Consider the following 12,886-nt stretch of genomic DNA (forward strand, 5'->3'; position numbering starts at 1 on the left):
TCAGATTTTGAACATTGTGAACTTGTTTAGTGTTAAAAGAGTAATGAAATATATTTTTATTTTTACATGTAAGTGTTCCTCCATGCTGGGAAAAGAATGATGTATTGAGAGTGGCTCTGCAACTTTCTGTTCTTTATGCACAATAACAGTTTATTCAGAAGTAGGAAGTTTGTGGGGAAGTCTTTACCATATGTTGAACTGATGCCTTTTCGTGTGACAAATGAGCAATTTTCACTGAAGAAGAGGTAAAATTTACAAGAATTCTGCACTGCTTGTGATTTCTGAAATTATTGCTCTTAAAAAGTGTCCAGTCGATGTTCCCTTGCAAATGCATTATCATCATCAGCCAGATTACATGCACTGCATGACAAGGGCCTCTCTTAGCGACCTACAGTTAGCATGTCCTGTGCCAGTTAACCGATCTCATCCCAGCAAATTTCCTAATCTCATATCCCCAACTGGCTCCCCGCTGTTCCCTGCTTCCTACCCTTCGAATCCCTTATTACCCAAACAGGCTATTGGTTGCCCACTCTTCACGTTACGTGTCCCCTCCCAGTCTATTTTGTCATCCCACCTTTTGCTAGTGTGTCATTAACTCGGGTTTGTTCTCTCAGTCCATGTTGCTTTCTGCCCGTCACGCAGTGCTGCCTTGTCTTTTTTTTTTGAGTAGCCAGCTCAGTTTAATTTCAATCCTCTTTGTAGGCCTCCAACTAATGGCCCCTAGGTATACTTGCGTGGCACAACCCCTTTCAGATGCTAATTATTAACGCGACAGCAATAAAGGCCCCGTTACCCAGAAAACCTGGCGTCGGTGTTGTTGGTGTCGGCGTTGTCGGTGTTTGGAATGAAAAATCACAAGCATGACTCTGAAAGGTGGTCCCCAGTGAGCAACCTAGGAGGCAGGTGGGCCACCTAGGTCATGTTACCTTGCTGCATCATCACAGCCTGCCCATGGTGAGCTCACTGCCCACCATGGCAGGTGGCAGTTAAATTAATGATTGGTCGCTCGCGAAGAGCAACTTGGGCCACACAATGCCCACCTCTGGCAGGACCTGCCATTGCAAGGTAATGGCGCATCGCTTAGCTGCTGCACCACTGCGCCACAGGGGATATGAGGACTCCCAGGAAGCTATGAATGTAAAGTAGTGAATGACCTTCTGCATATATGGGTATTAACCCATTAGTATGCTATCGCATCATACCGTTAAAGCAGAGCTTATGTGTCCCCTCCTGTTTTTATCCAAAATGTAAAGAATGTTTCTGATCAAGGGAGTGTGTCAAGATTGCACAGAAAAAAATGATGATTAATTATGCATTTGCTATTGAGACCTTGTATCCCTACTTCGTTGCGCAATGCAAGCTTCAGTATCTAAGTTATAGTATTTCTTTTGACTGATTCCTATTATAAGAAGTCATTATGTAAACAAACGGGCATAGTTCTAGGTATTTTAAAGCATTCATGTTACAAGTAAAATGTGAGCACAGTGACTGAAGGAGATATACTTATCTCTTGCTGCTGCTTTTGCGAGTGCAAGCCAGTTGCACTTCTCGTCATTTGTCTTTTCTTAATTGCAAGCTTATTACTAACAGTTTCCCTATGCTTGCAAACAGTTGCATAAATTGTGTTGTGCTGTTGAGCTGAACAGATTTACAATATCCTTTCTCATTTCTCACGAGAGTCTAAATTTAGCTTCATGCCCCTGGCTTCAAAAACCGATGCATTAAAGATCTCGGGGTCTTAAGCATTTAGTCTTATCGCATATGCTCATTTAGCATGGATATCGAATATCAAGTGTCTTTTAAAGAATAAGCAGAGATTACTGGTGCCACAGATGGCACTGCCTGCAGTTTGCAGAGATGCTGTTGTACTCCACCAGCTGAACTGAGAAAGCTTTGTGTCGAAGTTGCATGTTTACTCCTAGTCTGCTTTATAGTCTCTCTGCAGGTTTTGTTTTCTTAATTGGTTTGTTGCTCGCAGAACATTCAGCTTTGTCACATCATTCTCATCATTTGCTCCTCCCATGGTAATGATGGTAATGATTACTGCACGTGATGTGTCAAGTCTGTTGTACCGCTACAGCTGTAGCAGCTTCTTTTCTCAGCTTTGTGTCGTGATATTTACACATAAATGATAGCTTATAGTTCCTTGGCACCGAGACTGCTTTTGTGTGTTCTACTTACTGGTGCCTTGTGCAACTTTCTATGAAAGAGTAAGCTGTGATATGCTGTTGGAAATCAATATTTCATTGAAAACTGCCTTGCGATGAATTTTCTAGAATTATGCACTTGATCTGAAGGCTTTGCTTCTGTTTCTTTCTGCTGTTGATTTTCTTGTGTGCAAAGAAATTGGCCGGTGATTGCGCTTCTCAGTAATAGAATATTTGAGTGTAGGTGCTGTCATATTTGAACCACAGGCAACTGCATATAGAACACGCAGCGCTGAATAGAGGTGGCTCTGGATTCCAGCTTCAGTGCGCAATCTGTTGCTGCCGAGCCTTCCCTTCGGTGGTGCATTTCACAGCAGCTGCACTACTGACACTGCTTTTGCAGTACCCTCCTCCTCCTGTCTTGCCCCCTCTCGCCATACACTCCACCGCTTTCCTACTTATGCTCCCCACCACACTCTCCTCATTCTCTGTCCTCTTTGCACTATCTTCGTTATTGCCGTACTTTCGTCCTCCACTGTGCTCCTCGTTTGCTCTGCAGGTTACGCCGAAGTTGCCGCCGTTGGTCAACCCAGAAGCTGCACTCTAAACATGGAAGGTTTTGGCCTGCTTTTTTGGGAGTGTTCCGGAGTAATTGTAGTCCATGCGTACACTGGTAGCAAGTGTGTAGGCGACAGCTTGCAAGCTTCTCATTCCTGACTGAGTGTTCATTCCCAGCGAACCAAAAACCTCTCAGAGACGTCTAGCTAGACGTCTCTGAGAGGTTTTTGGTTTGCTGGGTTGTCACCGTGTGTTAAAATAGCAAGCAAGCCATGATGCTGCTCTTAAAGTGCCTTAAAATCACTTCCACAACAGGGAATTAATAATTTGAATTTTGATAGGATAGGATAGGATAACTTTATTTGGCTCTAGCACACGTGTTTTTTTTTTTTATGTGGTCAGATGAGTCCATCCGCAACGGTCGGTTGCCCCTATTCCAGGGCTCCGCTGGATGCTGCCGTCAGCTGAGCTCGCCGTATCAAACCGATCTGGTCATCGCGGCAGTCGCTGGAGAGCAGACCCTCCCATTGCTCCACACTTGGGTTTTGTATAACTGGGACGATGTCGACTTTTTGACATGCCCATGTGATGTGATACAGTGTAGGTTTTTCATGGCACCACGGACAATTGTGTGCGTAAAGTGTGGGGTGAATTTTACTTAGTGTGTTTAGATTTGGATATGACCCCGTTTGAAGTTGTCTCCATGGGACTGCCTCTTCTTTGTTTAAAGATTTTGAGTGGACCAAAAATTTGTTTCAATTAAGAGGAGCATTTTTAGTGCAAATGATGTTGTTGGGACCGAAACGTCAGTTCAGATATACTACTGACTGTTTGAATTAATAACAGTCTACAAGGCATAAAGAAAACATGGGAGTCAGTTGCTTGTTTGCGGTGTCTTTTGTTGCTGTTCAAATATTTTATAGGAAAGAACTCTTACTCACTCTTATTCTATTTTTTTTAAATGTTACGTTGATGTTGAAAAAGTGTAGCGAGAGAGTGTCCTATTGTAAACCAATTGCATGCTGGGATGGTGCCAGGATGTTTGTAGTGGGGTGAAGTGGAGAAGAAGGGGGTGGGACCGAATTTTGGTTAGACATGATACTTCTGTGGCACTCCCCTTCAGAAGACCAAAACTTGTATAAAATGAACTAAATACAGTGGTGAGAGATTCACTTGCTCTCTTGGTCTGAAGGAAGCGCTAGGAATTTTTCCACCCCTCGCCTACCCTTGGCATTGTCCCTGCTTGGATGAATTATACTTCATTCATGCTGCCCAAAAGACCTCCAAGTGCCATTTAATTCACTCATGCCAGCAGACATTGTCACTAGTCTATGACATCTCATGTTTATTGCTTTTTGCCAGTCACCAGTTTAGGTGGTACATGATATTTTTGTGTGAATAAAGGAGTGAAAAAGTTCTCTGTTTCATTGTTTTTCTCTTCTGGATAATGAAGTTCCAGTCAAAGGGGTACACACTCAAGGGGGTAATTAACAGCACCTTAGTGTAGCCATAATCTCTAATTACACGTCTAATTGAAACTTGCTCCACCTTGGGGTATTCTCTCAAACATTATGGTACCATGAAGTTGCACTTCAATGCAACTTATGCAATTAGAGTATTGAGGCCCAGGTCTCTTGGTGCAGCAAAAAAAAAATCTCTTTTTGAGTGCATCAGTGGTATGACATCACTAACCAGTTATTGAAAGCGGTGATAGCTAACTCTTGAAATGGGTGGTCGGTTAAACATTGTCAAGTGTTTGCAGGTCATTGGTACATTGTAGGTTTGGTTTTTATTTTTTGAAGCACCGAGAGGACCACAGGAGATCTATGAAGAGAAACATTTACAAAGCCAATGCATGGTGTGGTGATTGGGTACTTGCACTGCCTTCCTGTTGCAGAAAAAAAAAAAATTGCATCAGCTATAGAAGTGAAAAAAAGTTTTTGTGATTGTCTGCTGAGATTCAACCATGAAATGGCCGGTGTAAAAAGAGAACTGGTAAGAAAAATGGGGTCATAGTTTCATGTGAAAGAAAAAAACTGACATCACAGACTGGAAATGCATTCTTGATATCAAATTTCAGATGTATTGTCCTTTGCTGCACCTATGACCACGAAGCCACCCACCGTTTTAAAGAAGAGGAAGTGTGTCTGGGTGTGAAGACTCGTCAGGTTAGCCGTGAACCAGACTGCCTTTGGAGCGACCATGGAGGTTTGACATCCCCTCTTGCTACACCCTTTTTCATGTTCATTGTTTGCATATACTTTGTGGAGCATTACAACTGCAGAAATTTCTCGGGAGCAGGTTTACAACCAGAGTTGTGGGCTTTGACTCAAGTAAACTACGCTAACCCTAAATAGGCTGCCTTGATTCTGGCCTTGTCTGTGGCCCCGTATTTAAACTGGGATATGTTGCACTTTTGCATAGCAGCCACAGTATCAATAGAAAATGGGATTCCCTTGTGTCCGAGCCACAATGCCTGAAATTAAGATTTGCAGTGTATGCTTTGGCTGATGCAACTTTTATTTTCTGACTGCATTTCTGTGACTTGAGAAAAATAAGTTGCCCACTTTACCCTTCAAGGTGTAGTTTTTATGCTATCTGAATGCAATCTTATGAGGCTTAACATAGTCAGATTAAGGTGCTGTAACGCAGTTTAGTTTGGCAAAAAGGCTGAAAGGCATACAGAGTATATATATCTAACAAAAAGGATTCCTCTAACCTGCACCATCATTTTTTTTATTGCAGATCAGGCTTCAGCCAGGAAAAATTTATTAGCCCTTTTTAACTGTAACAAACATGATAACCTTCAAATCACATGAGACTATGCGTACACATACAATGGGGTTCAACATAAAAGGAATTGGAATTCATTATTTCAGTTCAGGAGAAAAAATTGCCTTCATTAAGTGTCCAAACACTAATTTTTCAATAGGAAAACTTAATACAGCACCTCAGCGCTAAGGGGGTCTCTGTAGAACGGGCAGCTATAAAAACATAACACAAGAGTCCAATAATAAATTAAGCAAAGTACGTGTTAGTTCTCTAGGTTGCATTTGGTTATTTCAACAAGTTGCTTGCATCAGATAGTGCAGTATTTCATGCAACACCTTGCAGATTTTAACTGCTTGACTTTATGCATGACATTCAGATTGCATGTTTTTTGTATGGGCTGGAATGGCATTACATTTTAAGATAAATGACTGGGCTTTGCAAGGGGTGCACTATGTGATTTGTTGCAGAATGAGCAAGTTAAGAAGCGCTTCTTCCTCAAAGCTGATGATGATGATGTGCCTGAGGAGTTTAGGGATGCTTCAGCCCCAGAAGAGCCAATGGCTAACCACTGTGTCTCTGTTGGCACCCAAACGAAAGGTTAGTTTTAGTTAATTATTATTAGTATTCTGGTTCAGATACTGTAATGCACCATGCAGTCTGGTTTAGTTGTGAATGATCATAACCCAGGTGAACAAATGCTAACTGATTCCAACTGGTGAAACTTTGTGGAATTATTCCCTGATTCCAGATGAAACTGGTTGATACCAGTTCCTCCCAGTTTAACTCTCCATTGACTCAAACAATTCAGTTTCTGCTCCGAGTGAAGGACTTTCTCCATATATGACATTTTTCTAGCACACAGCCAAAAGTTCGGAATACAAGATATATTCCATTGATTTTTTTGGAACCTAAATTATTATATCCTAATCATTTGTACAATATCAGATCGGCATTTACACTGCGGGTCTCAGGAGGACATATTTGCTAACTATCATGATTAACTATAATTCACACCAATCTAGTATCAATCTGTCATCCACAGTACTGCCTAGTTTTAATGATGCAGTAAATACAAGGGTTGTTTAATGTGTAGGGCACATATACGGTGCCTACAGCCTTGCCCTTCATTATGAAGGCCACTCAATTCATGCATTGCCAAAGCTGACACCGACTCGGGCTATAAAGCTTGATGTTACTGACATGGCCACAACTTCACCACACCTGTGCTTCTAAGGGCGCTCAGAAAATGGTCTACTTGTGTTTGACGAGAGCTGTACTTAGCAGTGCATTCTGTAACACATCCAACCGAGGCTAAAGAAAACTAGTTAGAACAAAAAATAAAAATAAATGTTATATAGAGAAGAGAGTGAAGAGTTCCTGAACAACTCTTTACTATAAGTCGCACAAGTTCTCAATTATAAGATCTGTTCTTTCCGAAAGTACGAGTTTTGATAGAAAGTTAACAAAATACAAGGCACAGAATGCATTTCTGCGTTGTTCATTGTCAAGCTGTGTTTTCCTCAGCGACTTCTGTGTGGAATCCCATCTGCTTTTGTAATCGGAAACACATGTTTCCTTCTTTTGACTTTTGTTTTAGATGTTGGCTCACGAGGAACCACAACACGCCACGCAGCGGTGGCACCACTTGACGTTCTTGGCGCGGATGCCGGACTTGATTTGGATGTGAACCCGTTTGTGCGCTACCCGCTGATTGTAATGAACTGCGTCCTCTGGGTCCTGGGCCTTGTTCTTTTCGTTGGCGGCCTGTATGCCTACATTTCCACTGCATCACGAGCTAGCGTTCCAGAACCATCTGAAGGTGTTCTCAACATCTACAGGTAGGCCCAGGACGCTGAACTTATGACTAAGCTTTACTCAGTCACCTGTTTGCCTGCTTTTATGTGCCAGTTTTATGTCTGCCCATTCAAAAAAAAAAACCATTGAGATTTCCAATTGGAACCAGTTGATTTTTGGGCACCATTGGAACCATTGGCTAGAAACCAATTGGAAAGACCAATTGGTTCCAGTTGGCTTTTGAGCCAATTGGTTCCAATGGTGTCTGAAAACCAATTGATCCCAATGGTTTTTTTTGACTGGGCAGTGCCAATCAACATTTTTCTACGGAATTGAAATTAACATGCTTTTATGGAAATCAAAGCCAACAGACACACATACATCACACACAAGCAACACTGCACATTCAGGCACTAGTAGCATACATTAGCTCAATATGTACATCCAGAGAACATACTTCTGCTCCAACTTATATACCCAATTTATTAGGCTCTCATGCTGGGGCCGGTAGTGCTTGCCCACTGAGCGCAGTTATTTAATTTAATTTCAGCTCCAGTGGTGGTGTAGGTGATGAGTACAATTTATTAGGCTGAGCTGCTGATAGCTCTTATTGTAAGTACCATATTAGTTCTACCTTTTTCGTCAAACACGCAAACATTCATTGGATAAATTGGGTGCAGTTCGGCGGACCAATTGGATGCAATGGGTAAGATCAATTGGGCTCACCAATTGGAAACCCAAATGGTCCAATTCGATAGTCCATTTGGGCCATCCAATTGGAACACCATTCCAATTGGAACCAATTGGAAGCCCAAACGGTCCAATTGGATAGTCCATTTGGACCGTCCAATTGGAACACCATTCCAATTGGAACCAACTGGAAACTGAACTCGTCCAATTGGAACCGATTGGAACCCATTGGAAATCCAATTGGTTCCAATGGTTTTTTTTGACTGGGTGCTGTATTCGGCAAATGATCATTAAAAGAGTTATTCCATAAATTTGACAGTACTACTGGTAGACAAGAATGCATGGACGCGCCATGCACTGTGGGGGCACGTCCTGTACTACATGGGCATGCTGTGTATGAATTAGGAGCTAAAAATATCCGTCCACTGCAGGATGGCTACACTTGAAGCTGCCGACTACTTCTCTTTAATGCTAGGATTGTGTGGATCGGGACGAAATGGTACAGACAAAAGTTAAAAGATTCTGACACTTAATGTCACACAAGAGGAGCACAGAGGATGTTCCAACTGAACGCCAGGCTCAAGAGCTCAAAACAAGACGACGAGCAGTTACAGTCTTTGAATATCAAGGCTTCGAAAGCATTTATAATAAAATCAATCTGTAGAAGGTAAGTGCAACTAAGATAGACTAGAGGAAGGAGGCAGAAGGCAGTTAAGGAGAATGAGCCGATATTGTAAAACGAAGCAGGTGAGCAGTGAAGGAAGAGGCAGCTTTAGGATTGATGCATGCTGATTTTGGAAAAGTGGTAATTATTGCCTTGCTTTTGAATGGGTGTCCCCGTCAGTCTGTCCTTGTAGTGCAATGAAAAAAAGAGGAGGTTGGAGTTATCTTGGAGAGGCAGTATCCTTTCTCTCTAACATAACTTCTCCCCATAACTGCATGCCTCATAAGGATGACAGAAATGCATTGCAATAGGATCAATGGCAGTTGATGCTCACAGTGGCAGCATGTAGCCTTGGGCCTCCCTTATGTCACCATAAATAGCTTAGCAATTTGAAGAGACCGAGGAGGAAATTTAGTTTGCATCATTTCAACGAACCTATTTTTAATGCAGTAGCATTAAGGCTCCCATTCTGGTGAAAATCTGTCATTGTCGTTGATGTTGTGAGCAAAAAACCCCCAGAGAAAGAGCCTTGGTCACGTGCCCATGTAGCATCATCACAACCTGTCCACCGTAGCAGGTGGTAGTTAAATTAATGATTGGCTGCAAGAGGTTGCAGGTTGTTAGGGAAGAACAACCTGGGTCGCACAAGCCTCACTGGCAACAGCACCAGGGCAGTGGCATGTGTCTTAACCGCTGCGCCACAGTGCCAGGAATGGAAGGAGGACTTTTTTTTTTTATTTGAGCTGTTTGCCATTAGGCATAACGAAAAAGGGAAATAAAGTTATAAAAAGGAGTGCAAACAATCCTCGCTTAAAAAGCGGCAAAAGTTCGCGATAAAGCGGTTATCCAGGGATCTAGGAGTGTAAATTCGAGAATGATCAATTCCTCATGTATGGGCATTCACCCATTAACGCTATCACGTCTTACTGTTAAGGCAGACCTTAAGTGGTCCCTCCAGTTTTTAAACACTTTGAGTGTGAATACACATAACATGTTCCGCTGAATGCTATGAAAGCACATTACTGTAAGTGACAGTTTGTTGGTGGTTCACGGCATGCAGCCAGGTGGTGGTGCGCATGGAGATGACGGTGATGATTGTGGGCGGCCTGCTGGTGGCGCTGTCGTTCTGCGGCTGTGTTGGGGCACTGCGCGAGAACACCTGCCTGCTCAATACCTACTCATCGCTCATCACGGCCCTGCTGCTGCTCAATCTCATCGTGGGCCTGCTGGTGTTCTCGCTGCCTGCGCAGCTCAAGCGCATGCTGAGGAACACGCTCACCACGCGCCTCATCCTGCACTACCGGGACAGCCCTGACCTGCAGCACCTGATTGACTCCATACAGGCAGGCCTGGTGTACATTAAGCACACTCAGCAAAACATACTGCTGGGCTAATCATATCACATGGCTTGGTAGGGAGGAGACATTGTAGTGGTGTAACAGGAATACTGGCCACACAAAAAAAAGTTGAAGGGGCACTCATGTAATCTTACTTAACTTTCAGCATCAGCTAGCTCTTAAGGGTTCAGGTAGATGCGAAAGGGTTGAAAAGGGTTTATTGACCTGTGGCCCTATTTAAATACATAAAGAGGCCCAAGTTGGAGTCCCCAGTTTGGTGCCTTAGTTTGTTTTCACAATCTGGAGCCCTCCACTACGGTGTCTCTCATAGGTCTTGTGCAGCTTTGGGACATTAAACACCACATGTCATACCATGTCTGTACCATACCATGCTGTACCATACCATACCATACCATACCACACCGTATGATACCATACCATCATCATCATCAGCCTGACTACACCCACTGCAGGGCAAAGGCCTCTCCCATGTCTCCCCAATTAACCCTGTCCTTTGTCAGTTGCCGCCACTGTATCCCCGCAAACTTCTTAATCTCATCCGCCCACCTAACTTTCTGCCGTCCCCTGCTACGTTTGCTTTCTCTTGGAATCCACTCCGTTACCCTTAAGGACCAGCGGTTATCTTGCCTTCGCATTACATGCCCTGCCCAAGCCCATTTCTTCTTCTTGATTTCAACTAAGATGTCATTAACCCGCGTTTGTTCCCTCACCCACTCCGCCCTCTTCCGATCTCTTACCATACCATATACCATACCATACCATACCATACAATACCATGCCATACTATACCATACCATACCATACCATACCATACCATACCATACCATACCATACCATACCATACCATACCATACCATACCATACCATACCATACCATACTATACCATACTATTTCATGCCTGATATGTAGCTTACCATACCAGCTATCAGTGCTCACCTCATTGTGCTCCTCGTATTAATGTTGCTTCTGCTTGTAGCTTAGAGGCATCTATGTCATGAGATTACTTAGACATGTCCTGTTCATCGATTATTATTAATTCAGTTTCTCAATTACACTCTCCACAGGAGGACCTGCAGTGCTGTGGGTTGTCGCAGAGGAGTTTTCGGGACTGGAACAGCAACATGTACTTCAACTGCTCACGGTCAAATCCAAGCAGTGAACGCTGCTCAGTTCCTTACTCCTGCTGCAAGCGGAACAGCTCCCAAGAGGTGTGTAAGGGCTTGTCTGAGTATTTTGTTGACTTACATTATATTTGAGTTTAGAAAATGCCCTCGAGCAAACGCAAGCATCCTTGCCATAAATCTGTACAACAGCCATGTCCTCCTAACTGCTGTGCTGAAATAAGAGGGGTGAAATTTTACTGCTGTATTATGTATACTTAATTAAGCACTGACTAAAAAGGCACTACAGTGACTTATTCTAGCTGGTTGCAAATTCAGGTGCTAGTTACGTCAACTTACTGAACCAGAGAAAAATGACAGGCTTTGTCAGAGCTGCCATTACTAGAAATTAGTTTCAGGCCGCTGTCAAATTAACTGCATGAGAAAATGTGGAATCTGATTATAGGCAGACGATTTTATTTTTTGTTGACATGAACAAATGTGCGTGTACTGTGTGGGCATATTTCAAGGGTGCTAAAAATGAATCTCACTGCGCACAATGCATCTGTCATTTTATTATTCTTTTTTTGTTACTACTAGCAAGCTATGTTCTGATATTGTTGCTCTTTAACAGCCGTATTTGCTTTTGTTGTTACTTGCAGTCTTTGTAATGGTGCAGTGTCTTTGTCCATTATTTCTTTCAGTATGGAACAAGTTTCTCAGTTTAGCTAGCAAAGCTTTCACAGGCTTACTCAGTGCCTCAGGCAAGTTTTTGTTGGTGCTTGAGACAGTGAAAAGCAGAGCAGTCATTCTTGGTCGCCATGCCCAGAAGCTGTGGTAATATAGTGCTACAACAAGGATGTGCATGTTTATATGCAGGTGCTGAATTTGAGCTGCGGTCAGGGTGTCCTAAACAAGACTGACTATGATGCCTGGTTTGCCGTCTACACCGGCAACTGCGTCGATGCAGCGCATCGATACATGCGCGAAAATGTTACCATCATTACGGGAACTTGCCTGGTCTTTGTCATCCTGCTCGCTTTTGTACAGATGGTCACACAGGCACTGGTTGACGAAATATTCATAATCCGGCGCATCTACGAGAAGATCTATGACCGCCTTTATGACATCCGTGCCAGCGTCGAAAACAGTGTGGAGTGATGCCCAATAAACACTCAAACACTTGATGTGGTTGCACATGTTTTATGATCTCATTTGCCATTGCCTTTTACATTGTTCACTGCTCTTTGCTGCTATAAATTTATTAGCTTTATCTGTCTGCTGGAGCTGCTGATATGAAACCCAAAATGTTCTGGTGGCATGGTCTGGTGGTCATACTTGCGTCAGCGGAATGGTGGGATTACTGTCGTAGTAATGATTGTGAGTTTAATGTGTTTTGTGAGTGTACATATAGCTGCGGAAAAAAAAAAAAGACAACATGCATTCTTTTCACATGGTAACCAAGCGTAGTCACTGTGCCGACTTCATAACCACTTGCGTAATTGAGTCAATATAATGAATGAATGAATGAACATAACACTGCTGAAATTATAAAAATTTGTATTTCGCGCGGTTTCTATTGTTTTCATTATTCCTTATTACTTGGTTCTGATCGGTGTTCGGTCTGTGCTCACTGCTGTTTTGCCTTTGAGGGGATAAGGCCTTATTCAAGCTGCGTACGCAGCTTTTTGCCTTATCTCCTCCATTATATTTGATGGAAAGACCAATAACTGAAACAAAAAATGCTTTTCGCCACTAGGTGGCGATGGAGAACATTTTATACTCCATTTTTGTAGGTGATG

At 42.9% G+C, this 12,886-nt stretch overlaps 1 protein-coding gene across 1 annotated transcript; it reads left to right on the top strand.

Annotated features, from left to right (window-relative positions):
• Window positions 1-4,907: 4,907 nt before the first annotated feature.
• Window positions 4,908-12,318, top strand: LOC149365439 (uncharacterized). Its single transcript, XM_089568721.1, has 6 exons — window positions 4,908-4,913; window positions 5,945-6,074; window positions 7,075-7,315; window positions 9,686-9,968; window positions 11,049-11,192; window positions 11,964-12,318. Exons 1-6 carry the CDS (start codon window positions 4,908-4,910, stop codon window positions 12,243-12,245), a joined length of 1,086 nt encoding a protein of 361 aa, XP_089424847.1. The 3' UTR covers window positions 12,246-12,318.
• The last annotated feature ends 568 nt before the right edge of the window (window positions 12,319-12,886 follow it).

This window comes from Amblyomma mixtum, chromosome 1 (genome assembly GCF_055824585.1).
Source record: "Amblyomma mixtum isolate Tamu chromosome 1, ASM5582458v1, whole genome shotgun sequence".
Classification (NCBI taxonomy): Eukaryota; Metazoa; Arthropoda; class Arachnida; order Ixodida; family Ixodidae; genus Amblyomma; species Amblyomma mixtum.